Source organism: Camelina sativa, chromosome 13, assembly GCF_030686135.1.
Source record: "Camelina sativa cultivar CO46 ecotype springtype chromosome 13, ASM3068613v1".
In the NCBI taxonomy this organism is placed as follows: Eukaryota; Viridiplantae; Streptophyta; class Magnoliopsida; order Brassicales; family Brassicaceae; genus Camelina; species Camelina sativa.
In genome coordinates, this window is record NC_141892.1 from 774,576 (window position 1) to 800,673 (window position 26,098).

The 26,098-nt window shown below is 40.3% G+C and overlaps 7 protein-coding genes, 1 long non-coding RNA gene and 1 other non-coding gene across 33 annotated transcripts; 3 read left to right on the forward strand and 6 right to left on the reverse strand.

Moving 5' to 3' along the window:
- Window positions 1–112: 112 nt before the first annotated feature.
- LOC104734286 (glutathione S-transferase L3) lies at window positions 113–2,473 on the forward strand. Of its 4 annotated transcripts, none has more exons than XM_087480161.1 (10): window positions 113–280; window positions 424–495; window positions 631–691; window positions 875–961; window positions 1,048–1,146; window positions 1,224–1,326; window positions 1,410–1,486; window positions 1,585–1,692; window positions 1,775–1,855; window positions 2,231–2,473. In XM_087480161.1, the coding sequence occupies exons 1-10, from the start codon at window positions 267–269 to the stop codon at window positions 2,231–2,233; spliced, it is 705 nt and encodes a 234-aa protein (XP_087336287.1). In that variant the 5' UTR covers window positions 113–266; the 3' UTR covers window positions 2,234–2,473. The 4 variants fall into 4 exon arrangements, with proteins under 4 accessions (XP_087336287.1, XP_087336289.1, XP_087336288.1 ...); XM_087480163.1 differs by having other exon boundaries at window positions 122–280; window positions 1,585–1,680; XM_087480162.1 differs by having other exon boundaries at window positions 126–280; window positions 1,230–1,326.
- A 3,135-nt stretch (window positions 2,474–5,608) lies between these two features.
- LOC104734285 (uncharacterized) lies at window positions 5,609–6,645 on the reverse strand. Of its 5 annotated transcripts, XR_015577401.1 has the most exons (4): window positions 6,475–6,645; window positions 6,036–6,156; window positions 5,763–5,868; window positions 5,609–5,689 (listed from the first exon to the last, which is right to left on the reverse strand). It is a non-coding gene; the product is annotated as an uncharacterized LOC104734285 (long non-coding RNA). The 5 variants fall into 5 exon arrangements; XR_759162.3 differs by lacking the exon at window positions 5,609–5,689 and having other exon boundaries at window positions 5,725–5,868; XR_759165.3 differs by lacking the exon at window positions 5,609–5,689 and having other exon boundaries at window positions 5,725–5,868; window positions 6,479–6,630.
- Window positions 6,646–7,144: 499 nt separating this feature from the next.
- LOC104737802 (heat shock 70 kDa protein 2) lies at window positions 7,145–9,730 on the forward strand. Its single transcript, XM_087482548.1, has 2 exons — window positions 7,145–7,459; window positions 7,801–9,730. Exons 1-2 carry the CDS (start codon window positions 7,246–7,248, stop codon window positions 9,537–9,539), a joined length of 1,953 nt encoding a protein of 650 aa, XP_087338674.1. The 5' UTR covers window positions 7,145–7,245; the 3' UTR covers window positions 9,540–9,730.
- A 124-nt stretch (window positions 9,731–9,854) lies between these two features.
- Window positions 9,855–12,509, reverse strand: LOC104734288 (uncharacterized). Of its 3 annotated transcripts, none has more exons than XM_087482535.1 (2): window positions 11,172–12,439; window positions 9,855–11,085 (listed from the first exon to the last, which is right to left on the reverse strand). In XM_087482535.1, exons 1-2 carry the CDS (start codon window positions 12,257–12,259, stop codon window positions 11,052–11,054), a joined length of 1,122 nt encoding a protein of 373 aa, XP_087338661.1. In that variant the 5' UTR covers window positions 12,260–12,439; the 3' UTR covers window positions 9,855–11,051. The 3 variants fall into 3 exon arrangements, with proteins under 3 accessions (XP_087338661.1, XP_087338660.1, XP_010452127.2); XM_087482534.1 differs by having other exon boundaries at window positions 11,189–12,402; XM_010453825.2 differs by having other exon boundaries at window positions 9,855–12,509.
- Window positions 12,510–12,623: 114 nt separating this feature from the next.
- On the reverse strand, window positions 12,624–15,017 carry LOC104734287 (putative serine/threonine-protein kinase PBL7). Its single transcript, XM_010453824.3, has 5 exons — window positions 14,673–15,017; window positions 14,085–14,275; window positions 13,812–14,001; window positions 13,315–13,706; window positions 12,624–13,225 (listed from the first exon to the last, which is right to left on the reverse strand). The coding sequence occupies exons 1-5, from the start codon at window positions 14,779–14,781 to the stop codon at window positions 12,962–12,964; spliced, it is 1,146 nt and encodes a 381-aa protein (XP_010452126.1). The 5' UTR covers window positions 14,782–15,017; the 3' UTR covers window positions 12,624–12,961.
- A 310-nt stretch (window positions 15,018–15,327) lies between these two features.
- LOC104734289 (two-component response regulator-like APRR7) lies at window positions 15,328–19,534 on the reverse strand. 13 transcript variants are annotated; one of them, XM_087482544.1, is made up of 11 exons: window positions 19,316–19,466; window positions 19,166–19,229; window positions 18,596–18,943; window positions 18,344–18,505; window positions 18,113–18,246; window positions 17,774–17,938; window positions 17,643–17,689; window positions 17,307–17,481; window positions 16,774–17,218; window positions 15,989–16,661; window positions 15,328–15,865 (listed from the first exon to the last, which is right to left on the reverse strand). In XM_087482544.1, exons 7-11 carry the CDS (start codon window positions 17,643–17,645, stop codon window positions 15,746–15,748), a joined length of 1,416 nt encoding a protein of 471 aa, XP_087338670.1. In that variant the 5' UTR covers window positions 17,646–17,689; window positions 17,774–17,938; window positions 18,113–18,246; window positions 18,344–18,505; window positions 18,596–18,943; window positions 19,166–19,229; window positions 19,316–19,466; the 3' UTR covers window positions 15,328–15,745. The 13 variants fall into 13 exon arrangements, with proteins under 13 accessions (XP_087338670.1, XP_087338667.1, XP_087338672.1 ...); XM_087482541.1 differs by having other exon boundaries at window positions 16,774–17,221; XM_087482546.1 differs by having other exon boundaries at window positions 19,181–19,229; window positions 19,316–19,456.
- A 318-nt stretch (window positions 19,535–19,852) lies between these two features.
- On the reverse strand, window positions 19,853–19,934 carry TRNAS-UGA (transfer RNA serine (anticodon UGA)). The gene has a single exon. It is a non-coding gene; the product is annotated as a tRNA-Ser (tRNA).
- Window positions 19,935–19,950: 16 nt separating this feature from the next.
- On the forward strand, window positions 19,951–21,831 carry LOC104734297 (DNA topoisomerase 6 subunit A). The gene is made up of 2 exons (XM_010453843.3): window positions 19,951–20,638; window positions 20,809–21,831. The coding sequence occupies exons 1-2, from the start codon at window positions 20,108–20,110 to the stop codon at window positions 21,559–21,561; spliced, it is 1,284 nt and encodes a 427-aa protein (XP_010452145.1). The 5' UTR covers window positions 19,951–20,107; the 3' UTR covers window positions 21,562–21,831.
- On the reverse strand, window positions 21,662–26,084 carry LOC104734296 (pentatricopeptide repeat-containing protein At5g02830, chloroplastic). 4 transcript variants are annotated; one of them, XR_015578698.1, is made up of 12 exons: window positions 25,393–26,084; window positions 25,213–25,300; window positions 24,881–25,085; window positions 24,652–24,759; window positions 24,315–24,479; window positions 23,632–24,225; window positions 23,370–23,440; window positions 23,192–23,272; window positions 22,788–22,885; window positions 22,462–22,672; window positions 22,301–22,361; window positions 21,662–22,133 (listed from the first exon to the last, which is right to left on the reverse strand). XR_015578698.1 is itself a non-coding variant. In XM_087482531.1 (12 exons), the coding sequence occupies exons 1-12, from the start codon at window positions 25,973–25,975 to the stop codon at window positions 21,814–21,816; spliced, it is 2,580 nt and encodes an 859-aa protein (XP_087338657.1). In that variant the 5' UTR covers window positions 25,976–26,084; the 3' UTR covers window positions 21,662–21,813. The 4 variants fall into 4 exon arrangements, 3 of the variants coding, with proteins under 3 accessions (XP_087338657.1, XP_087338659.1, XP_087338658.1); XM_087482531.1 differs by having other exon boundaries at window positions 23,370–23,435; XM_087482533.1 differs by having other exon boundaries at window positions 23,370–23,435; window positions 23,632–24,215; window positions 25,393–26,055.
- Between the last annotated feature and the right edge of the window lie 14 nt (window positions 26,085–26,098).

Consider the following 26,098-nt stretch of genomic DNA (forward strand, 5'->3'; position numbering starts at 1 on the left):
TTTCAAATAAAAAAGTGGGCTCTGTTTATGGCTGAGAACTAAAAACTATGGGCCTTAGTTAGTTATTGAATTGGATCATTTACGGCCCACTATGATATATCGAGTTATCCTCAGCATTGCCACGTGTCTCATAGTCTGTAATTTTCGAGAAACATACGAATGAACAACGCTATCACTCTCTGTTCTTGGGGGTTGTTGTTTCGTATGATCAAAAAATCCTTAATTTCTACAGAATCAGTCAGATCTTTGAAATACATAATTCTTCAATGGCGTCGCCTATGTAAGATTTGTTGTTATTTATCCAAATTCTGGGATTTTTAGTTCCGCAATTTCATATTTTTACAATTAAGATTTTTTTTTTATAATTTAAGTATCTTCTTTTTTTTTGTTGTTTTTGTGTGGCGTGATCCTATTGAGAGACAGTGTTGTAGAAGATCGTCCAGCTCCACTCGATGCTACTTCTGATCCACCGGCTGTGTTCGACGGAACCACTAGGTTAAATAAATCTTCATTTAGCGTCTTATGTATTTGCTTTTAGCTTAACAACTCTATAACAATTTTGTTATATATATATATATATATATATATATATCTTTAATTATCCTCTAATTGTTTTGTGTTACCAAAAAGATTGTACACAAGTTACGTTTGCCCATTTGCTCAACGAGTTTGGATCACCAGAAACTTCAAGGTTTAACAGCTTCTCCTTTGTACTAGTCTCTCTCACCTTCTACAATATAGTGAGATTTCCAAGAAACTATACATTAGCAAATCTGCAAAACAATTTTTAGATCTTTCTGCCTGTGTTTACTATATTTTATAAGTACAAGTTGGATTCTGAAAATAAGATTTGGTTGGTTTCCGGGGACTGTAGGGTTTGCAAGAAAAGATAAAACTTGTTCCTTTGGATCTTGGGAATAGGCCTGATTGGTACAAGGAGAAAGTGTACCCAGAGAACAAGGTTACAAAAAGCTATATCTATTTTAGTAACTCACGAATTCATATGTTACATATTTCACTTTTTGGTTGGAAACTTATCTTTTGCAGGTGCCAGCGCTTGAGCACAATGGAAAAATCATTGGGGAAAGTCTGGATTTGATCAAATATCTGGATAACACTTTTGAAGGGCCTTCCCTTTACCCCGAGGTAACACCATGAGTCCTGGTATTGTGTTCTCCCTTCATTTTTAATTCTCTGATTCTACAATTCATTGCCCTCTCTAGGATCAGGCAAAAAGAGAGTTTGGCGACGAGTTATTGAAGTACGCTGATACTTTCTATAAAACTATGTATGCGTCACTCAAAGGAGACCCCTCTAAAGAAACCCGTGAGACTTTTTAACTCCTCAAAGTTTCAGTCTATCAAGGGTGAAGATATAACCTGACCAGACATTTCATGTTCTTGTTGCAGCACCTGTGTTAGATTATCTGGAAAACGCTCTGTATAAGTTCGATGACGGGCCATTCTTCCTTGGTCAGTTAAGCTTGGTATAAGCCTCACTGGCCTTTTTTTAAGATCCTATATTATTACTCTTTCGTTTGTTCTTAAATGGACTTGCTTACATTATTCTTTGTTTTTTTTCAAGGTTGATATCGCGTATATCCCGTTCATGGAAAGGTTTCAAATTGTGCTTAATGAGTTTTTCAAGTTCGACGTCACTGCAGAACGGCCCAAACTATCGGTATGGATCGAGGTACATATGCAATCTCCATCAAGATTACATTTATCCTTATTAGTGATTGGTACTAAAGCACAGTCTCGTATTATGTTTGTAGGAATTGAACAAGGTTGATGCCTATGCACAAACGAAAATCGATCCTAAGGAGATTATGGAGATTTTCAAGAAAAAATTCATGGTAAGTCATATCATTAGGGTGTACTCTTTATTAACTGAACAACCACATGATTTTATTGGATACAAATTAAGGTGAGTTGCTTCATATTTTGTTGGGGATTAGAAGCTAGGCCTTTTATAATTTCGTTGTCTAGGTGTGAATGTTTGTTGCTTTCCGTTCTGGGAATGAAAACAGAGTTGGTTTAGCAGCCAGCTCAGAGACAAACCCATCTTTCTGAGTTTCTTTAACGGGCGTTTTGCATCTTAAATCGTTTTAAACGCAAGGGCCATGAATTAATCATCATCTATTACTATGTCCAAAATGACTTTGTTAAATACTTCCTCTTTTAATGGTCTAACACCAAATCTGAGTCTTATTCCGGTTATATTCTTGCAGTAAGGAAGCACTAAGAAGTAAGAAGTAAAGTGTACCAGACCATTAAACCACCTGGTACGGTCCTTGGATATGAAGTAAGAATCATATGATGCAGTAAGATGTGTACTTTACATGCAACAACAGAGCTTGATCTGTATTTTTAGTGTTACCTTTGACATTAATGTTAAATCTTTTTAACACATGAATTGTGAATTTATGATAGTAATACTATCAAAATCTCAATCATCAAAGCTATTGAAACTAGAGTATTTTACTATTTATACAATAATTTTGAAATTGTACTCACCAACCTTCATACTCATTACTCACACTTAAACTAGTGCAAGACGCTAGGAACAAGAAATCTCGAGAGAAAAGCCATCTACTTTAGGGGATGTCTCCTCTTTGACCGAAGCTGACCTTATCATTATCGGTAGCCTACTCCGTCCCTTGACCGCTGATGGTTTCAAACCATGGGGCCGGAGATGCTAGCAAAACTGCACAACGTAGATTGGGGAACCCCGTGTTCATGTATGTTGCAGTAATTGCAATACTCTAAATCATGAAACTTAATTACGATAGTGTTTATCTTATGGTTAAGAAGGCCTTGATGAAAACATAAACTTGCATGCTTGGTGGTTTCTAACACATGTTTCAGTAGTGTGACGACCTTAATAGTTAGTTTTCTCTCATACCATGACGACCTAACCAACTAGGTAGGCATCTTCCCCTCTACAATTTCTAGGATCTTCTTATCTCTTCTTCTGAGATGCAGGGCCGACAATTACAAAGATCCTCAAAACTGCCACGCGTCAGCATCGTCTGGTAACAAACGAATAAGAACGCTTTCACTCTGTTCCTATGTTTTGCTCCTTAATACAAATATCGTCAATGGCTTGATCCAATATGTTAAATAGTTTTTTTAACTCCTGTTGTTACCCTTGTAATAAATTTCCAATTTTTTCCCCAAATATATATTGAAAGGAAAAAACCAAACGGTCAAAGAAAAAAAAAAATCTAAAATTTCTTTTTTTCTTTGACCTTCTTGGTTACTCATTAAGAATTGTCTGTGCATAAGAGTTAAATGTGTATTGACCAAAACTGTTAAAATCCCAGATTAGCTGTTAGAAGCCTGATCATGTTGTTCTCTTAAGGTTCGTATTAGAGTTATTATGGCTCTTACCTAATGGACTATTTGATCTCTGCATTAAGTGTACTGTGTCAGATGCTTCTCACGGTTACCGTCTGAGAAGAAGATAACCAAGGCGTCACAAACAAGAGGGACACATATGGCAGTATCGGTCAGAACCAATACGTCTGGAGATGGTAAATATATATACGAGTTGAAGTGTCTGTAGAAAATGGTTAGAAATTGTATCGTCTTTTTGAGAGTTGTTCGTGGCTTATGTAGTTTCTCTTACAGCTACTAGTAAGTCTTATTAAGTGAGATACATCATACATATACTGTCTTCCATGTTTTCTCTTGAGCCTTTTTGTTTGTTCTTGTTTGTTGTCAAGAACCAATATTCCAAAACACGGTTAACAATCAGAAAACCGAACCGTGTTGGTGAGTCCTATAAAATCAATGCAAACAAAGGCAGATAAATAAAATTGATTTGGGGGTTGGGTTAAGATATCAAAATGCGATAGCCTCCAAAAATGGAAACGCTTTGGAGGCCAAAAATGGAGACGCTTTGAAGGCCAAAAATGGAGACGCTTTGAAGACAAAAAATGGAGACGCTTTGGAGGCCAAAAATGGAGACGCTTTGGAGTCCAAAAATGGAGACGCTTTGAAGACAAAAAATGGAGACGCTTTGGAGGCCAAAAATGGAGACGCTTTGGACGCCAAAAATGGAGACGATTTGGAGGCAAAAAATGGAGACGCTTTGGAGGCAAAAAATGGAGACGATTTGGAGGCCCAAAATGAAGACGATTTGGAGGCCAAAAATGGAGACGCTTTGGAGGCCAAAAATGGAGACGCTTTGGAGGCCAATAATGGAGACAACAAAAAATGGAGACGCTTTGGAGGAAAAAAATGGAGATGCTTTGGAGGCCAATAATGGAGACGACAAAAAATAGAGACGCTTTGGAAGCCAAAAATGGAGACGAGTTGGAGGCCAATAATGGAGACGACCAAAATGGAGACGCTTTGGAGGCCAAAAATGGAGACGTTTTGGAGGCCAAAAATGGAGACGACCAAAAATGAAGACGCTTTGGAGGCCAAAAATGGAGACGATTTGGAGGCCAATAATGGAGACGCTTTGGAGTCCAATAATGGAGACGACCAAAAATGGAGACGCTTTGGAGGAAAAAAAATGGAGACGCTTAGGAGACCAAAAATGGAGACGCTTTGGTGGCCAAAAATGGAGACGCTTTGGAGGCCATTAATGGAGACGACAAAAAATGGAGACGCTTTGGAGGCCAAAAATGGAGACGACCAAAAATGGAGACGCTTTGGACGCAAAAAATGGAAACGCTTTGGAGGCAAAAAAGGAGACGTTTTGGAGGCCAAAAATGGAGACGCTTTGGAGGCCAAAAAAGGAGACGCTTTGGAGGCAAAAATTGGAGACGCTTTGGAGGCAAAAAATGGAGACGCTTTGGTGGCCAAAAATGGAGACGCTTTGGAGGTCAATAATGGAGACAACCGAAAATGGAGACGCTTTGGAGGCCAAAAATGGAGACGCTTTGGAGGCCAAAATTAGAGACGCTTTGGAGGCCAAAAATGGAGACGACCAAAAATGGAGAAGCTTTGGAAGCAAAAAATGGAGACGCTTTGGAGGCCAAAAATGGAGACGCTTTGGAAGCGAAAAATGGAGCGCTTTGGAGGCCAAAAATGGAAACGCTTTGGAGGCAAAAATTAGAGACGCTTTGGAGGCAAAAAATGGAGACGCTTTGGAGGCCAATAATGGAGACGACCGAAAATGGAGACACTTTGGAGGCCAAAAATGGAGACGCTTTGGAGGCCAAAAATGTGGACGCTTTGGAGGCCAATAATGGAGACGACCAAAAATGAAGACGCTTTGGAGGCCAAAAAAGGGAGACGCTTTGGAGGCAAAAAAATAGAGACGCTTTGGAGGCCAAAAATGGAGACGACAAAAAATAGAGACGCTTTAGAGACCAAAACTGGAGACGCTTTGGAAGCAAAAAATGGAGACGATTTGGAGGCTGAAATAGCTTAATAACAGATATCATGGTACAAACTATGGCAGATGAACATTCAAGACTGCTAATGTGAGCCTGCAAGTTATATTTGAGAGCAAATGGTGCTCAGAGCAAATTTAGACAAAATGCATTAACAATTCTTAAGCTAACAACATAAACATAGAAATCGAATGATTCTAAAAGGGATGAACGAACAAGATAACTCATCAAGTAAACAACGGGCTTTGCGAAGAGCACTTGGAGAGTGTTTAAAATCTTGATTTCAGCTTGTTTCTAGTCCCCAAAATGGACATCAGTTCCTTCTCACATTTTATCCCACTAACCAACCAGTAATTAGTTGCCAATAACAATCACAGGACAAGACATAATGGTTAACAATTCATAAGCATACTTTTTGCAAGAGCTCAAGTTCTTTCTTTTAGCTACTTGTCATTGCCCCTTTTCATGCTCTTCTCGAAATCTTCAACTTTTTTTCCATTGGATACAATATCCTAAAGCTGCAACAAAAAAAAAAACAATGGATGAAATGAATAACAAGATCAAACTAATACAACAGCAGACACAACTGCAATAATAAGATACATAGAAAGGTGATCTCACGAGTTTAGAGACCTAAAACACTACTGCATTAAGTCACTATATATCCGTAATAGATTTGTTTCACCTTTAGCGGCAATTATGCAGTTATGGTCTTCAAATCTCTGCGATATCATTCATCAACATGGAACATCTGAGAATCATGGACTTTAGCGGCAATTCTGCAGTTATGACCCTTTCGCTACAACCTGGAAAAGGATCAACAACTTTGATCCTAGCTCTAGTTTCAAATTGAAGTTTGAGAATTAGGTGGTAAGAAAAAAACTGAAAGTATCGATTTTTTATGATTCAATTTGAGTTAAGCCAATTCACACACACACACACACACACACACACAATACAATCTCTAGTGATAGCTAAAGATCCATATAGGTTAAGACACAACTACAATTCTCAAAACACCAAAATAAAAAACTTACACAGATTCCAAATTGCGATCCAAAATCAAAGAACCCTAATCATAAAACACTAATCGGGATTACAATCTATTGTATTGAGAAATTTACCCACTGATTCCAATTGATCAATCTCTTCCGATTGAGTGGACTCCAAATTCAAATCGCCTTGCTTCATGTCACAGAGACGATTCAAGCATCACGATGGGACACGGCGAGTCATTCATTCCCCCAAACACGGCGAGTCATTCATTCGCCTCCGTTGTTACATAAATTGATTTTTAAACCGAACTAATACGGAACCAAACATAAATCCATCCCAACACAAACCAAATCAAACTAACTTTGGTTGAGTTTGGTAAGAGTTTTACCAAAATCAAATAAATCGAACCGAACTGAATCCAAACCGAACTAATGCATCAACTTTAGCCCCCAATAGTAAATAAGCTTTTCTAACTATAATTCCGAATCAGTAAAAGAAAAGCCTCACAACGGCCCACAGACTGCGTATAGAAATCTCTTATAGGCCCACTACTGATGGTACGACGTGGCAATTATGAACGTTGGTGCAGTTTTCCAATTCTCTCGCAGACGCGCTTTTCCGTTTTTGGACAAATATCACTTTTTCGTTTTTCCTCGGACCAAAAAAAATCTGCCTTAGGATTTGGAAATACTACCGAAATAGGTATCTTTTACTTAATAACCGTCCGATCAATCTCAAACCTAATCTAACGGTGAATTACACATTACAGGAACATTCTGGAACTCTCAACCTCTATAAAAAACCCTGACTTCGTTGCTTCACAAACTCTAAAAACCTAAGCAGCTCTAAATCTTTTCGTCTCTTTCTTCTTAATAAGCTAAAAAACCTTTGCGATAACAATGGCTGGTAAGGGAGAAGGTCCTGCGATCGGTATCGATCTTGGTACCACCTACTCTTGTGTTGGAGTGTGGCAACACGACCGTGTTGAGATCATTGCTAATGATCAAGGTAACCGGACCACGCCGTCTTACGTCGCTTTCACCGACACCGAGAGGCTGATCGGAGATGCTGCTAAGAACCAGGTCGCCATGAACCCTGTTAACACTGTCTTCGGTATGTATACTCTCTCATCTTATTTACATACATTGTTCTTAAATCTTTCTCTGGTTGTTTCGTGTTTGAGTTAAAGTGCCAATTTTTAGGGTTTGTATAGGATGGATTTTAGGGTTTGAGTTCAATTACTTCTTTGCGTTATACCCTATGCTGGTTATGAACTATTCCTGTGGATTTGTTGAAAAAGTTAGGATTTTTTATCTTCTCTGACCAAAGAATTTTAGTATAAATTGATGATTTGTAAACTCATCTTATTACATACTCTGTTCTTAAAACTTGATTCGTTTTGATTTTGATTTTTATGTTCGGTCTATTGATTTTGTTTTGTTTAACTTTGACAGATGCAAAGAGGTTGATTGGTCGTAGATTCAGTGACGCATCTGTCCAAAGCGACAGGAAGTTGTGGCCTTTCACCATCATCTCTTCAGGAACTGCTGAGAAACCAATGATCGTAGTCAACTACAAGGGTGAAGAGAAACAGTTTTCCGCTGAGGAGATCTCTTCCATGGTTCTCATTAAGATGCGTGAGATTAGTGAAGCTTACCTTGGCACCACTATCAAGAACGCTGTGGTCACCGTTCCTGCTTACTTCAATGACTCTCAGCGTCAAGCCACAAAGGATGCTGGTGTCATTGCTGGTTTGAATGTTCTGCGTATCATCAACGAGCCCACTGCTGCTGCCATTGCCTACGGTCTTGACAAGAAGGCCACCAGCGTTGGAGAGAAGAACGTTCTCATCTTTGATCTTGGTGGTGGTACTTTCGATGTCTCTCTTCTTACAATTGAAGAAGGTATCTTTGAGGTCAAGGCCACTGCTGGAGACACTCATCTTGGTGGTGAAGATTTCGATAACAGAATGGTTAACCACTTTGTTCAAGAGTTTAAGAGGAAGAGCAAGCAGGACATCACTGGCCTCGCAAGACCCCTTAGGAGGCTGAGAACAGCTTGCGAGAGAGCAAAGAGAACTCTTTCTTCCACAGCGCAAACGACCATCGAGATTGACTCTCTCTATGGAGGAGCTGACCTCTTTGCTCCAATTACCCGTGCTAGATTCGAAGAGCTTAACATGGATCTTTTCAGGAAGTGTATGGAGCCTGTTGAGAAGTGTCTCCGTGATGCTAAGATGGACAAGAACTCAGTCCATGAAGTTGTTCTTGTCGGTGGTTCCACCCGTATCCCCAAAGTTCAACAGCTTCTCCAAGATTTCTTCAATGGTAAAGAGCTCTGCAAGTCTATCAACCCTGACGAGGCTGTTGCATACGGTGCAGCCGTCCAGGGAGCTATTCTCAGCGGTGAAGGAAACGAAAAGGTTCAAGACCTTCTCTTGCTCGATGTCACTCCTCTCTCCCTCGGTCTTGAAACTGCTGGTGGTGTCATGACCACTTTGATCCAGAGAAACACAACCATCCCGACCAAGAAGGAGCAGGTCTTCTCCACTTACTCAGACAACCAGCCGGGCGTGTTGATCCAGGTGTTCGAAGGTGAGAGAGCCAGAACCAAGGACAACAACCTTCTCGGTAAATTCGAGCTCTCCGGAATCCCTCCGGCTCCACGTGGTGTGCCTCAGATCACCGTCTGCTTTGACATTGACGCAAATGGTATCCTCAACGTATCTGCTGAGGACAAGACCACCGGACAGAAGAACAAGATCACCATCACGAATGACAAGGGTCGCCTTTCTAAGGATGAGATCAAGAAGATGGTTCAAGAAGCAGAGAAGTACAAGTCTGAGGACGAGGAGCACAAGAAGAAGGTTGAAGCCAAGAACGCTCTTGAGAACTACGCTTACAACATGAGGAATACCATCCGTGATGAGAAGATCGGTGAGAAGCTTCCAGCTGCAGAAAAGAAGAAGATTGAGGACTCGATTGACGAAGCAATCCAATGGCTTGAGGGTAACCAATTGGCTGAAGCTGACGAGTTTGAAGACAAGATGAAGGAGTTGGAGGGTGTTTGTAATCCGATCATCGCTAAGATGTACCAAGGAGGAGCTGGTGGTCCTGGAGCTGCTGGAATGAACTACGATGAAGCTCCTCCTGCCTCAGGTGGTGCTGGCCCCAAGATCGAGGAAGTCGACTAAGTTGTTTCTTAGTCATTGTTTTATGTTGGTTTTTTTTTTATGATTTTATCTTTTTTTTTTTATCTGAGCCAAAGTAAGTAACTCTCTGTTTATTGTTGTTTGGTGACCCTTTCTCTTTAAAACGCTTAGTGATATTGTAACTGCTTAGGACTTGGGTCCTTTCTTATCAAAATTTCTCTAGTTGAACTTTCCTTCTTTTTTTTTGTTCCCGAAATCAGAATCCTAATTTCCTTTTGTAATTTGGGGATAATTTCTGAAGCTGGTGTCCTTTTGTGCTTCACAAACCAGGAACTACACACCGAGAGCCTTAGAGGATGAAGATCAAATAGATCCTGATTTCAACAAAGAAGAAACCATACACTAAGCTTATTGTCACATTTCAAAGCATGTGCTACATAACAATAATACATGTGAAGACGTCACCTATAAACAACATTATAAACCAAGTCTGCAACACTTCATACTCTTAAGTCTGCAAATCATTCAACAAAGATGCACAGCTCATTTAAGTCGGGTGAAACTGTCTTGTTATTACAGTCAGAAGAGTTAATCTTGTAGAATGATCTCCATTCATCGATGTTCTTCATCCTATCACATTTCAATTCAGGTAAGCATCTTCTCTCTACAATCTCTATAATCTTCTCTGTTTTTCCGAGATGCAGGGCTGCTCCTCTTACTGATTCTTCCCTCACTTCTACAGCTGTCACCAAACACTTGATAGATATCACTTGCCCTACATTGCAAAAACAACCTGAAACTATGTCCGAGATTGTGGTTTCCAGCTTTTTTAACAGGGCTTCCCCTGTTCCGTAGTCTCTTGATTCGTAATTGTGGAGAATGGTTTGACATATCCGGTACATGGAATTGGCCGCTAGAGTCTTGATAGGCCAATGAGAGGGTTTGTGCTTCATGCACGCCATTAGGTTCATCTGCCACGACTCTGCAAACTCTTTCTTTGCGACTTCCACGATCTCCCTAAGTGCTTCTTCTGGACTTGGTTGTTGCTTGGATAGTTTCCGAAGATCCACATCAAACCATTTATGATAGAGATCAACTCCTAGCCAAAATACCTCAGCAGCTTTCCTGAGGTTAGCTAACTCTCCTCCGGTATCTAAAATGTGTTCAAACTTGCTGACAGATTCCAGGGCCTCATTGACAGCATTAAGCAACTTCTCCATGGAGCAAGGCTTGACATTGGGAAGAGCAACGACGATGGTTGCAAGTGTTACCAGCGGGAGAGCCCAACAATTGGGTGGCTCACCAGATGCGGCAAGAGAAGCCACCTCGTTGCTGTCAAACTCTTGAATCCCTTCAAATCCTTTTGAAACGGGTGTTGTTGCTTCCAAAAGCTCTATCAAATTTATCGGTTGCTTTTTTCTTCCGTTCTTTATCCAATGATCCGTGGCCTCACAGTTGCTCCGCACCATCAAATCCACCATCTCGTCCTCTCCTTCAAGATGCAAGACAAACCTCGCAAGCTCCTGTCTCGAGCTTGGATTTGAACTCTCTGACTCAACAACGTGAGAAACAGTACCCCTTGCTCTGACTGCAAAATAACAGCAGATCAAGATTCTACTTACACAGTAGACCGAGATGTAACGGATAATTTTGCTTGCAAACACGATAACATACTGTATTCCTATGCATACATCCAGTATCCAGCGTTTTGCATCGTGTGCAATCTTCCTGCAGCTACGGTCTTTGAGGATCGAAAGGCTTAAGGGACGTTGTTTCTTCTCAGAGAACCATTGTGTCCAGTAACTCTCTACTCTAAACTCATCTCTGTAAGACTTCTCCCCTCTTATCGGACAGTGAAAATTCACAGCCGTGAACCATCTGATGGCAGGAGCAACAGTCCCTATGGCTACTGCACTAGTCTGGCATACAAGAACCAAAAAGGTTGACCATTTGTAATCAGAGTCTCCGTGGCAGAAGCCGAGTGACCTCGGTCTCAGCAAATACGATCGAACCATGGCCTCACCTAACGTAACGGCACTCAAGAGACAGAAGAAGCCAGAAGCAGTGCACGTGACAGAACGAGCCATAACGAATTGAGGGCTACTGGTGTGAGCCATCATCCAGAACTTGGACAAATCTTGCTGAATCCTCTTAGCTACTGTTGTCCTCTCTGTAGCCAAAGGACACTGCAAGGCAACGTACTTCTTCTTGTATTTGGTTTCCAAGATTCTTTTGGTGGTGGGGACTGTAGTGGCCGAGAAGCTCAAGATTAGTAGCATAAGAAGCATGAGAAGCAGAACAAGAAAGTGTTCTTCTTTAAAGACATAGATGGCACCTGTGCCTAACTGGATACAGATGTTGACAACGTCGGTGATAACAAGAATCCCTAAAGCCATGAGATTCATGAGGAGATCTTGGTTCTCCATAATACCCAGAGATGGCATGGAATTACCCATCACGGTGCACACGAAGACGCTGCTACTGAGTTTAGACAACTGGTCGTGGCGACTCGGCATCGAAGTGTTGAGATCGACAGAGAGTTTGATCCCGACGCCGATGAAGGTCAGAGAAGTTGCGTTGAGAGAGAAGAACTTACAGGGGAACCAGAACTTGCGGTGTCGGAAGCCGTGAAGAAGATCTGCGGCCATGGCTAGTCCGCAGATCAGTGAAGCTGCAGCAACGTATAAACCAATTGAAGGCAATGGTTTACTAAACTCTGCGTCGTTCAATTCGCCATGGGAGTCGCACCTGAGGTTACCCATCAGTTGATTTCTCTCTCTTTCTCCTTTCTCAAGACTTTGATCGGAAAGATGTTCTTTTTGTTGACTCCATGGAGAGGAGAGGGAGTGTGGTCTTGTCTTGTGTGTCTATGATGAGTTTGGTCAACTTTGGGATTTAACCCAGAAGAAAGTTCTTTCTTTTAAGGATTAAGCTTCGTGCGTGATCCGTGACTACCAGACCGAGTCAGTTTTGTTCCTCTTACGAGGTTTTTTGTCAGCTGATGTTTCTTTGTTTGTCAACTTGAATTTTGTCCATCTTTGGGGTTTTGGAAAATTTCATGTTTTGCTTCCTTTGATCGTTTTGACTGAGAGAGGGCTGTAGAAACTACATTAACACAGATGGTAGTAATACAATCAAAATCTCTAACCTTTAAAGAGTTTTGGAGCTGTAGTATATATATTACAATAATTCAGGAATGAAAACAGAAAAATTCCTCAATACAATATAATGATAAATTATCACATTTCAAAGGCAAATGCTACATAACATTACTTCTGAAGACCATCACCTATAACAACATTATAAACCGGCCTCTCTTTGTAACTCTCTCTTTCTCTTTTCTTACAAATATCTACGATATACTTTCATACTTTAGTCTGAAACCCATCCGGATAAAAAAAGACAGCCCGGGATCAGTCTAGGGTAAATAACTCACACGGTATTGCGATTCTTTTGGATTGTTTTCAGACCCTCTTTGATCTAGGTGGAGTCCCAGGAGCGAAAAGGGAGCCTTGGACTGGCTGAGCCATAGGATCGAAGTTTTGGGAGGCGAGGTAAGTGAGTGCAGTGACAACATCAGCAATGAGAGGTCTAAGATTTGGCTGCTCTTGCACGCACATCGCTCCTACAGCGAGTGCTTGGTACAACCCTCGCGGTGGGTATTGACCTTGAAGCATTGGATCAGCCATTTGATAGAATTTCCTCCTGTCTTTAAACAAAGGCCTTGCCTGAAAAGAGAGCATTTCATAGAATTCAATTAGAAGGAAACATCTACAGAGAAAACAAAGTTTTGTTCCCAATTCTTTTTCTTCCTTACCCATGCGACTAGATTCTGCTCTCCAGTGGATCTTGAACTGTCTATTGCTTTCCTACCGGTTATAATCTCCAACAGAACAACACCGAAGCTGTAAACGTCTGATTTGAGTGTTAGTTGTCCTGTCATTGCATACTCAGGAGCGCAGTATCCGTATGTTCCCATAACCCGAGTCGACACATGAGACTTGTCACCCACTGGGCCAAGTTTGGCCAACCCGAAGTCAGATAGCTTTGGATAGTAGTCATCACCGAGCAAAATATTGGAGCATTTCAAGTCTCGATAGATCACTGGTGGCATGGTTTTGTCATGCAGATACTCCAGACCTTTTGCAGCACCTGCAGCTATTTTCATTCTGGTGTTCCAGTCAAGTGGCTGCTTCCCAGGTGAAATGTCTGGAAAAAAGAAAAAGCATTGCTAGATTGAAACTTTAAGAGGTTCGTTTCCTATGCATTAGTTAATAAGTGAAGAGTAACCATAGGGGTGTTAGAAGCGCATACCATGCAAATGATCTTCCAGTGAACCTAAAGGCATGTACTCGTAGACAAGAAGCCGTTGATCTCCATCAGCACAATATCCTATTAAGTTAACAAGATTCGGGTGATGAAGAAGACTCAACATGAGAACCTCGACAAGGAACTCCCTGTTTCCTTGTAAACCATTATGATCAAGTTGCTTGATAGCCGCTGTCTACGAATGAAAAACAAAGTTAGTAAGTAAGCGTTCATTACTAAAAAGGTTAAAACCAGGACACCAAGCAAAAAATAACGAACCTGGCCAGTGCTGGCTAAGTATCCTTTGTAAACCCTACCAAACCCTCCTTCTCCTATAAGACATTCTTTTCTGAAGTTTCTTGTGGCAGTAGCTAGCTCAGAGAAGGTAAACGTTTGTGCCACAATGTGATCAGAGCCTTTACTTTTGGATTCACTCTTGTCACTAAAGGGCGATTTGACCTTAGATTTCTCTACCAAAAAAAGAAAGCGGAATCATTAATCAACACAGGCTGAGAAGAAGTGTCTAAAGATCAATACTTTACATCGCAGGAGCAAAAATCAAAGCTTTACAAATCAAAGTCCCGTTTTAGCTTTCATCAGAATAACATAAATCCACAACATCAACCCGCAAAAGAGGCATGCAAATAACACATTAATATAGGTCAAAAATACAACTAAGAGTGTGAATCAGACTAGTCTGAAGCTACTGAAATCAGAAGGAACAAAAAGAAAAAGTAAAAAACCCTAATCAGCATTAGCCTCAGCGGAATGCATAGTAATGATCAAAGATTAAAAGTTTACAAAAATATAAGCTTGAGAAGCTTAAAAGCCAGAATTAAAAGGATGTAGTGTGAGAAACCCTCTTACCTGAAGTAGACAGAGAACTATTAGAGGACTTCCTGTTGAGATTTTGGTCACCGTTTCTGCGAGTCTTAGTCCTCCCGCTCGATTTCCCAGAACACGGGATCCAGCCCATTAAGCTTCTCGATCTTCTTCTTCTTCTTCTTCTTCTTCTTCTTCTTCTTCTTCTTCTTCTTCTTCTTCTTCTTCCTCTTCAACTGATTCTTCGTTTTGATTGCGTTCGATGATCTCGAAAGCAAAAGAGAGAGAGAGAAGCTGAGAACTTTGAAAATGTGAAAACGAGCACGCCAAGCCAATCTCGGCTCCAATCGCTAAATTTTCCATTCTTTTTATTTTATTTTATTTAATATTTGTGATATTATAATTTGACTTTTTTGACAAATAAAACTTTTAATGTCAAAGAAAAAAAAAGACAAATAAAAATCAATATTAACTACCCCATGTAATTTTTTCATCTTCTTCCAAAAGAGGTCAACACAAAAAAGAGGTAAATATTTGAACAGAACATGATGAATAAGCAACAATCGTTGTCACCATGTCCATGATAGTTTCCAATCATTTGATTCTAAAAGATTATTCTTCCTTTCTAAATTGGTGTTGAAAAGAGAGTATTTTTAAAGATGAAACTAAAATAGCTTTATTCTAGTAAAATTACAACATATAAAGCTAAATCACATTTATATTACAAGAGATAATGCTGGTACAAATGTGACACCGTATTGCGTTCGGCTCCAAAAAGCAAAGCTTATACAAAAATATAAAATACAAACAAGTGGTGTTATTGTTTTTACAAGTTTACGACATCTACAAAGATATTTCTTCCACTACATCCTGGAACTTATGAAACCGAACCCTTCGTCCTAATTTCACAAACCACACCAGACAACGACCAATGGCAAACAATCAAATGTCGTCGTCTCTTTGTTTCGTGAATAGTACTAGTAGTAGTAGTATCAAAAGAATCAGACTTTGAAGGGAAAATGTTAAAACATGTGACAGATAAGATATATATAAGATAGATGATGAGCACATTACTCATGTTTTCAGGGATGAGAAATACTTGGGTTTTTTTCCGTTAGCTATCCATCCTCAATGTCTTTTATGTCGCTATCGTCCGTTGCAGCCGCTGTTTTACGGACAAATTGGCCACGCACACGAGGGCGTTGTTCCGCAAGTTTTTTCCGGCTTTGGTATCGTACCTGAGAAGATAAGGAATCATTTTATAAGCAAACCAAGTCATCCATTAAACGTCTGAAAACATTTGACAAAATTTACAAATACTGGTTTTGTTAAACAGTCAAGTGGTTTGATCAAGAATTCACCTTCTTTCTGAAGCACCTCTCTTTTCTCTTCTGACGGAACTTTGTCAAAGCAGCTTCCCTTTGAGAGATCTTATTTTCATCCGCCACGTTTCCGCTACCACTTCCGCTTCCGCTTCCACTACCATCGCCATTCCCGTTTTTGCCAGCACCGTTATCACCACCCATATTCATTCCTCCAGCATTCATACCATTGCTGCTTCCATATGGCCCATTGCTTCCATGACCACTACCTGATACACTTCCATTCACACTGTAATTCACTGTGTTGTTGTTACCTTCAGTCGTTTCGTTGTACACATTTGAGGATCCGCATTGAGGAGGTAGCTTCCTCTCAGCGACATGGACACGATTATAGGAGGCATGCTGATTATGATGATCACAGGGTAAAGGTTGAAATGATGAATGCTTGACTGATGAAGATCCTGCTGAGCTTACTTTTGGAGCTACTGGTTTTGTGAATGCGTTATTATCAGTAGTGGAACTCATATCAAAGTTATTGCTACCAACATGTGAGCGGTGATTATTGGGGAGACTCTCGTTCTCGTTCATGTTTAAATGACAACCACATGCGGCTTCAGTCTTTTTTAATAGATCCTGGCTGCTATTATCATGAAGCGAATTGCTTCCTAAGTTCCCGCCAGAAAGCTTATTTACATTTGAGGCTGGATTATACCTGTACAAGTCCAACAGTCGATCCCATACTTCTTCAGTATGGTATTCAAAAAGGTTGTATATTGAAGAAAAAACAGAGCTTTTAAAATGTGTTAATGATTCTAAGAAAGTACCTTGAGAAAGCTGATCCCTCTGAACGCCTCAGCACATTGCGGTCATCCCTAACTAATGTCCCATCATCTTTAATTCCTCTATGTCTCTTTGAACTATATTCAACGTGCATAAGCTCTTCGGAATTTTTGACAGCAGCTTCATTTGTATCTACAGTTTTCAAGTGAGTGTTAGGCGCCTCAGGTTCTCTGTTATCTTGAAGGTGGCTAGACATAGCTTTAAAACCCGAGCCTCCATCTTCATGCATTTGTTTACTTGAAGGACTTTCGCTACTGAGATCCAATGGTCCTTTCCCAACATTTATTTTCCATCTACTAGAGCTCTTTTCAAATGAATTATCCTGTCTCACAATGCCAGGAGTTTTAGATAGGGGTTCATCTTTTGGCTCCAGTTCCAGATCACAATTTCTACGAATACTGATCTCTAAGTCTCTACCCATTGTAACATCTTCTGCAAAAATGATGAATGAAGAAAAACATTCAATATCATGTTTAAGTATGTAAAAAACTGAGAAATCACAGCTTCCTTTCCCTACCAAAGTTTTCATCCTGTTCTTGGGTCTCCTTATCAGCAGGTGCTGCAACCAACTGATTACTTGGAACCTCGAGGTTAGAATGTACTACTTGGGCGCAAGTACTATCGACTCGATCCCATAGAGATACCGCTCGTGGACTATCATCAACCTCCACAGCTTTTTTTGTCCAAGAGCTCTGAGTAAAAGGAGTATTATCAAAATCAATCTAAGTTTGAAAAATAAAACATGTGCAAAATAAACTTCAGAATGAACTAGAATTTTTCACCCAGTTTATCAATGAAAAGATCTAAGTTAAACATCATTGAGTTCTACAATTGATTAGTTAAGCGCTTCCACCATTTACAAGCATCTGAGTGCACATGCGTGGTTCGATCATCCGACCCCTACCATTTACGGTGAAGAATTTTTCAAAAGGGTAACTTATCAGATATCTATATTTGATTATTGGTATTGCACACTCGTCTTACCTGAGCGCCACTCCCATCACTACTTCCATCACTAGCATTCAGGCCAATGCTCCCATTTTCATTCTCACCACTGCTTCCCGAATCATGATCAGATTTTTTAATACTCTTTGATTTCACAGACTTCTGAGTTTGATGCGTTCCACTCTCATTTCCACTACCGCTAGACTGTGAACAGGACAGAAGGAAAAAACCATGAGAAACCAAAAAGAAGATACCAGCCCAAAATTAGACAAAGACTTTCTAGTTTACTACTTATCACCAGTTGTACCCTAAATGGATAAAAACCCGAACACAAAGACCAAATCTTTTTGAATTAATCATATATGAGCAAGGACATACACTTTGGCATCTCCTCCAAACATGCTGCCAAAGGATCTTAAGTTCGTTTTTTCTTATTGGCTTAACAAGAAAGTCAACTGCTCCTTTCGATAAGCACTTAAAGACCAGCCCCATTGAGTCATGAGATGACATCACTGCAACACAAATCTCACAGTGGAATGCAGTTAAAAGCATCTACTTCCAACAAAAGCTAGAGAAGACTCAACCAGGTACAAAAAAAAAAAAACTCACTGATGACAGGGATGTTCCGACGAGATTTGTGGTTCAAAATCTTGCACAAGAGACCGATACCAGACAAGTAAGGCATGATCACCTCTGTTAGAACAATATCAATATGATTGTTTAGATCTTCTAACACCTTCCAAGCTTGTATCCCATTTGAAGCCTCAACAACTGCCATGACAAAAGTTAATAATAATCAATCAACCAAACAAAACTAATGGTGATATAGATCAGGCTGAGTCATAGTGTTCAAAAACTGACCTTCATAGCTACAATTACGAAGAAGAGCAGTAACGATATAACGAGTGCAGTCATCATTCTCCACAAGAAGAACTCTAATGGTTCTCACATGAAGAAACCTTTCCCAACAAACAGTTGCTGATGTTTGTTGCGAGAGTGGAATTTGCAGTCCAGCAGAGCCTTGCCCAGCGCCTGGACTCCCATTTCTCACATCCATAGTGATTCCATTAACTTTATCTTCTTCACTCTGCTTCTCTGTCCGACTCTCAACCCTATCAAATTTCGTATCTCCGGTGTTTCGATCAGTGATTGGGTAACGTGAACCCTCCCCCTCCTTATTAACATTCATCACACCACAAGCCAGAAACCCTAAATTCGGAAAAAATGGTAAAGCTAGAGGAGTTAGAATCGAATAATACTCCAGATTAGTAGAACACAGAGTTGAAGACAACGAAATTTGAAACAACCAACCCAATCAAGTAAACTTTTCGAAGAATCATATAAAAAAAACCTGAATCTCGACTTCAAATCGAAAAAAAAAAAAAAAAAATTAAAGCATCTGAATTCCAAAGAGAGTACTACTGATCTTACAATAATCAATCTTACAAGGAAGCTTCGAGCTCCAAAAGTTGCATCAATCACCAGAGAAATGGATCTAGCACAAAGCAGCAGCTAACTCGGTTGGGAATTAGAGAGAAACACAAAGGAATCAAAAGTAAAAAGAAAGGCAAAGCAAAATACACAAAGAACCGAAGCTTCTTTTTCAGAAAGAAAAAAATACAGTGAACAATTTGTTGATTTATGAGTTTTTTTTTTTTCTTTAGCTGTCTCCCAGAGAGTGGAAATCGGAGACGACCATAAGCCACCGATTTTTAGTTTTCCGGAGATAGATAGATATTACAAAGATTTTGTCGACGAGAATATTAAACCAAAAACAAAATTAAATTTTTTTTGTTATTTCTGACGTGGATAAAACTAGAGGTCCCGAACGTTTGTGAAATTCCACGTCAGATCGGATATTTCCACATCACGTATTGGCGAGGATCGCTGACGTGGAATGTAGATCAAAAACAGTAGTTCAGGCAGCTAGTGGCAGATCTGAGATCTTTTTGGATTGACACGTTGACTCGTAGCTCATCTGAACCGTTGATTTGATTTTGGCGGAAGAGACTATCGTTTAAAGATTTTTTTATAGAGATGTAGTAGTATATTGGGCTAAAGACATGGGCCGTAAATTACGCTATGTAAACCCAATAAAAATTCTGTAAAAATGAACGTCGTCGACATCAGGGTTCGAACCTGCGCGGGCGAAGCCCAATAGATTTCAAGTCTATCTCCTTAACCACTCGGACATATCGACGTTTTGATTAAATAGCAGTTAATTAAATTAATATAACTGATTCGTAATTCTATCCTTTAAGTTGCCCTAGAGATTGACATTCCCGAGGTACGTTGTCCTAAAGCAATAAATTTTCCCGCCATTGTAAGTACCAAGAACTCTCTCGGCCGCCGCATCTCCGTCGCCGTCTACAGATGGCGGATAAGAAGAAGCGAAAACGATCTAAAGACGACGAGGCGGAGGAACTTCCTTTCAAAAGCATTCTCGAACCAGACGCAGTTATCCTCGAGCTTTTCAAATCCTATGTTTCCTCTTCTATCAAAGCCGCCGCCGGAGCCGGCGGTGCTTCCTCCTCTTCATCGAAACCTCTAACCCTAGCTGATCTCTCTCTCTCATCTTCCTGCCGTGAAGTCGCAGATCTCTCACTCTCCTCCGTGCAGACAGAGATAGAGACAGTCATCGTCCAGATCGCCCGTTCGATTCTCGCCGGTGATGGCTTCTCCTTCAATGTTCCTTCACGCGCCGCCTCGAATCAGCTGTATGTCCCGGAGCTAGACCGTATTGTGTTAAAAGACAAATCCACCCTCCGGCCTTTTGCTTCCGTTTCTTCTGTCAGGAAGACTACCATCACCACTCGTATCCTCGCCCTTATCCACCAACTCTGCCTCAGAAAGATTCATGTCACCAAGCGTGATCTCTTCTACACCGACGTTAAGCTTTTCCAGGTTGGATCTTCTTGCTTTCAGTTTAGAAGTTAGAGAATGATAGTCATTGTTTAGATCTAGTAGCTCTATATATCTGATTTTGGTATTGAGCAAGTAATGGCATTGAATCTGTGTAGTTGAGCCAATTTTGGAAGGTTTTGAACCAATTTGTAACCTTAATGAATTTTCAGGACCAGACGCAGAGTGATGCTGTGTTGGACGATGTCTCGTGTATGCTCGGCTGTACAAGGTCAAGCCTTAATGTAATCGCAGCAGAGAAAGGTGTGGTGGTGGGAAGGCTCATATTCAGTGACAATGGAGATATGATAGATTGCACAAAGATGGGAATGGGTGGGAAAGCCATTCCACCAAACATTGACCGGGTTGGAGATATGCAGAGTGATGCTTTGTTCATACTCTTAGTTGAAAAAGATGCAGCTTATATGAGGTTAGCAGAAGACAGATTCTACAACCGGTTCCCTTGTATCATCGTGACTGCAAAAGGCCAGCCCGATGTAGCCACAAGGCTCTTCTTGAGGAAAATGAAAATGGAGCTTAAGCTTCCAGTGCTTGCCTTGGTGGATAGTGATCCTTACGGGTTGAAGATCTTGTCGGTTTATGGATGTGGGTCGAAGAACATGTCTTACGATAGTGCAAACTTGACTACACCTGATATCAAGTGGCTTGGGATCAGGCCAAGTGATTTGGACAAGTATAAGATACCTGAGCAGTGTAGGTTGCCAATGACTGAGCAGGATATTAAGACCGGGAAAGATATGCTAGAGGAGGATTTCGTGAAGAAAAACCCTGGGTGGGTCGAGGAACTTAATCTGATGGTGAAATCGAAGCAGAAGGCTGAGATTCAGGCGTTGAGCTCTTTTGGTTTCCAGTATTTATCAGAAGTTTACTTGCCCCTGAAGCTGCAGCAGCAGGATTGGCTCTGATGTCTTCCTGTTCAATTAGAGAGACCAACAAGTGTACGCTACAAATTTCAAGTTTCTGATCATGTAATTGCCTGTTTCCTAGCATGTGAATTACTACACAGATCAAAACTTGGTTTTAATTTATGGTTTGAATCTACACAGAACTGGGAAGATAGCTGTCAGTTGATTATTTAGAAGACAACTCATTTGTTATTTAAAAGATTGTATACAATATGCTTATGATTGATTAGTAATGTGACCAGTCAGAGACAGCTACTTTTTACGCTGCAACCACTGATACAGAGACGCCTTTGTCACCATCAACCTCTCCAGGATTGCAGGTCTCCTCGTCGAGGATATATTAACAAATGACTTGCTGTTTTCTGACGTATGCGGTGTATCTTGGTTTGCATCATCCACACAGTGTGCATCCTGTTTGATATTTCTTTGTCCAGCAGGAAGAACCACAAGAGACAATTCATCTTGTAGAAGCTTCACTAGCGCTTCTTTGACAAGAATCTCTTGCTTTCCTGAGTCGGTATTTGCTCCACCGGTTTCTAGTATAATCAACACATCATCGATTACAACATCACCTGCAAAGGGAGATTCAGTTAGTCGCAAGTGTGCTTTTTAGTCTCTATTGAAATAAAATTCAACCACGTATGCGTTAGTCCTAACTTAAGCTGTTCCCGTTTGAAATGTTTACCGAGTCAAAAAAGTTAATGCAAGAGACAAAATGTATAGGTGTCTAGAATCTTACCTCGCATATAGTCTTCCTTGATCATTCGCAAAACTGCTAGAACAACAAGTCGAGCCTCAACCTGTAAATAAATGCAAAAGCTTGACATGGGCATATGCTGAAGGAGTTGAATTGATAGGATCACAAGCGCACAAAATACTTCATTGTCTCCATTAACTTACCTTGGTAAGTCCTTGAAGGTCAATTGCAAGGTTTCCGGCTGTTCTCTCATCCAAGTGTGTAGCTACTTTTTCAATGAGTAAACTTACAGGTCTCCCTACATTATCTCCTTCTTGGTCGCTTATTTTATCTTGGCTCTGACCATTTTCCTGTATGACTCCTTCGCACCACTCTTCGATAAGTTCCTTGAGAAAGTGATCGTTAGGTTTGTACCTGCAGTGTTGTGGCTTTGTTTGTGAGTAAAAAGGAATGCCTCCTCACTTGTTTGAAGATACGGAACCATCAAGAAGAGAAATTAAAGTACACCATATAAGTAAATTGTTCTTACCCTGCTTTTCGCATGTCCTGATATATAGCTAAGCATTGCCGCACTTCAAGTAAAGAGCCATATTTGCTTCGTGCTTTAAGAAGTGTATTATAGGTCACCTGAGAAACAACTTTTGGGACTGAGAAATACTGAAATAAATTGAGAAACGGCTTCCATGTCTTAGCAATGCATTCCGTCAATTTAGACTAGTCTAATAACTTCAGGACTTTATATACATAATTTTGTACACAGCACTGATAATTTCAGTCTGCTGATTCTACCTAAACTGGCGTGATGGGTATAAACGGTCAATTTATCTTGCTGAGGGTTAAAGTTTACAGCATTAAAGGGAACTTCATATATGGAGGACGTTAGTAGCTGAAAGAGGGAAAAAAGAAACAAAGCCATTCGAACAGGGAAATTACCCAGTTTGGCTTTATCTGATATCTCCTCATCTCCTCGAACAAAGAAAATGCCAACTTCAAACTTTTATTTTCCGCACAGATCTGCAAGATAATAAGGATTGAATCATCACACCTTTGAGTTGCGCGATAATTAAGAACAAGGCAGACATGTTGGCAGCAGTACGAGAGAGATTAATACCTTGATTGCTGTTGTGTAGGCAACAACATCAGGTCTGGTTCCAGCCGAATGCATAGTTCTCAAAATCTGTGCTGGAAGAAGAATTTCTATCAGGGAACTTATCAAATTACTGCGTAAATCCCATAAATGATACTATAAATGTATATGAATGCTTATAAACATGAGCTGGAGAAGTGTGATACCCTTATGTCATTTCTTTCTTTTAGGAAAGAGATTTGAATGAATAATTATTATAAAAAAATCAAGAGAAAAGTTGACTCACCCGTACAGCACCTTCTACATCGCCTGAACCTCCACACATATCGATCAAAGTCGACCATGTTATTTGATTTGGTGCAAGACCTAGGCTCTTCATCTCATCCATCAATTCTTTTCCTCGATAGTAATCGGTACCACAGGCTTTCAAGAGTATATTATATGTAGCAGTTGTTGGCTTGAAAAAAATCCTATTTGAAGCTTGGATATAAGGTGAAGTAGAATTGTTATTCACCAAAGACCCAGGACCATGATTTTTCAATATATTTGGGCTGCAAGTGCGACCTTTAGTAACTATATCATCTGCATATAAGGCTTCCTTAACTGAGCTTCCTTTCCAAGATTGAAAAAGACGAAACGCTCGGTCATACTGGCAAGCTTCAACGCAAGCATGCAGTAGGATGTTGAAACACTGAGAATTAGGCTCACAGCCAGATGCAAGCATTTCTTCAAATAGGTGATTTGCCTGCTCTACTAAACCTGCATTGGCACAGGCGCTGATCAACGACGACCATGTATGAGTATTTGGGGTTACACCAACAGATTTCATATCATCTTTGACTTTGAGTGCCCATTTCCACATCTTTGCATCTGCAAAAACCTGATCTTAAGGAATTATTCAGAGACTTAAGGGATACAAAAGCAAAAGATAATGATAGACTTAGTTTTTCAAAAATGTGGATATTGTACCTTTATAATAGTACAATATGTGAAGGCATCCAACTTCAAAAGTCCGGAAGATTCCATTCGCTTTGCTTCTTTGTATATGTCCTGGGCAAGATCAACCCGTCCAGCCAGGCAACATGTTTTCAATAGTATGTTGTAGGATGTCATGTCAGCTGTAACATCAAGTTTCTGCCCATGACATGTAGATTTGAAGGTCAGTCAATACCTATTCCTATATCTGAAATTTTGAGGGTAGATTGAACCAACATCAAAATAGCACTTAAGAATTCGAAATACTATCTAGATAGTTCACCTAATCTTATAGCTTAAATTACATATCAAGAGATAGAAAGAAACATACCTGCATATTCTTGTATACTTTTAGTGTGTACCCAAGATCATGGGAATTAACATTCATTAGGCTGTTCATAACATAAATATTTGGCTTAATGTTTTCTTTGAGAAGATCCTGCCACAAGATTGTGAGTTAACTACAACAAATCTCAAATGCAGGACGGCAGACAAAAGTAAACCTAATGGCTCAAATAAAGTATACTTATGCAAAACATTCAGTACAGGAAGGGAATTACCTCATATATGTACCTCGATTTAACGTAATCACCACACAGCCCACAAACATCTATCATCGTTCGGAATATATACATGTTAGGAGTATCTAGAATCTGTTTGCAGGCTTCATATGCTGTCATAACAGATACCATATCTCCTTTCTTTCCGAAACCATGAATAATTCTACAAAGCAATATCTCCGTATGTGGCAAAAGACATGCGTATCTGCATTCCATATTGATCAAATCGTTAGCACTTAGCAGCACACTATATTCAGCATTCTTGTGCTTACCTTCTAAATTTCAAAAACCATTAACCTGAATCGTTATTAGGGGAGTGTCAACAAGCTTACCTAATAGCTAACTGAGGATTGGAAATGTCAACACAACTCTTTACAACATCAAAAGGATCCACCAGCTCTTTGATTTTGAATCTGAGACCTGAAATAAGAAGCAGCCACTCAATTCAAGAGGTTCAAAGTCTGGTCTAAAAACGTAGTGTAACAGGACAGCAAGATTGATATAGTATTTACCGGCGAGTATCTCCAGTAGATCAATAGCTTTCTCTACTTGCACAGAGTTAGCCATTGCACGAAACTGTTTCCTCATTAATTTCACAGACGAATCATCGACAAGGTCCAATGGAGCAATCCCTACCTTCTCAATCCTCTTCAAAGTATAAACCACGCTCTCAATCTTACCTTGTCGAAGATTCGAAGAAATCGCTTTCGATAAGAGATCAAAATCAACCATGGAAGCAAAACGCGCCACATTAGCTCCGGACTCTGAAGCCAAAGTCTCGGCGATGAGAGCGACGTCCTCAATTCGGCCGTCCTCAGCGAGCTTCGAGGCGAAATCAGCGTAATACTCCAACGAGCCATCAGGAATCCATCTAACGACGTTAGAGAAGTGGCTAGAGAGAGAATGAGTCGCGGAAACTGGAGCAGGAGAAGAAGCTGAGTGTTGCTGCGGTAGTGAGGGAAGTAGCTTGGTGAGAGAAGGACTCGGTTTAGTTTTACGGTTCGATTCTGGTGCGGTGGCGTAACAGCGACGGTGGTGGTGGTGAGGATTGGTAATGGCGGAGGAGGAGCCAAAGACGATGACAAGGTCTCTCATTCCTCGCCAACGGTTAGGATCATCACCATCATCATTGTGGCTCAGTTTTTTTCTGGTTTTCTATCCGAAGACCTGTCGATGGATTGGATTTGAAAGGCCCACTCTTACTACTCCCGAACCGGA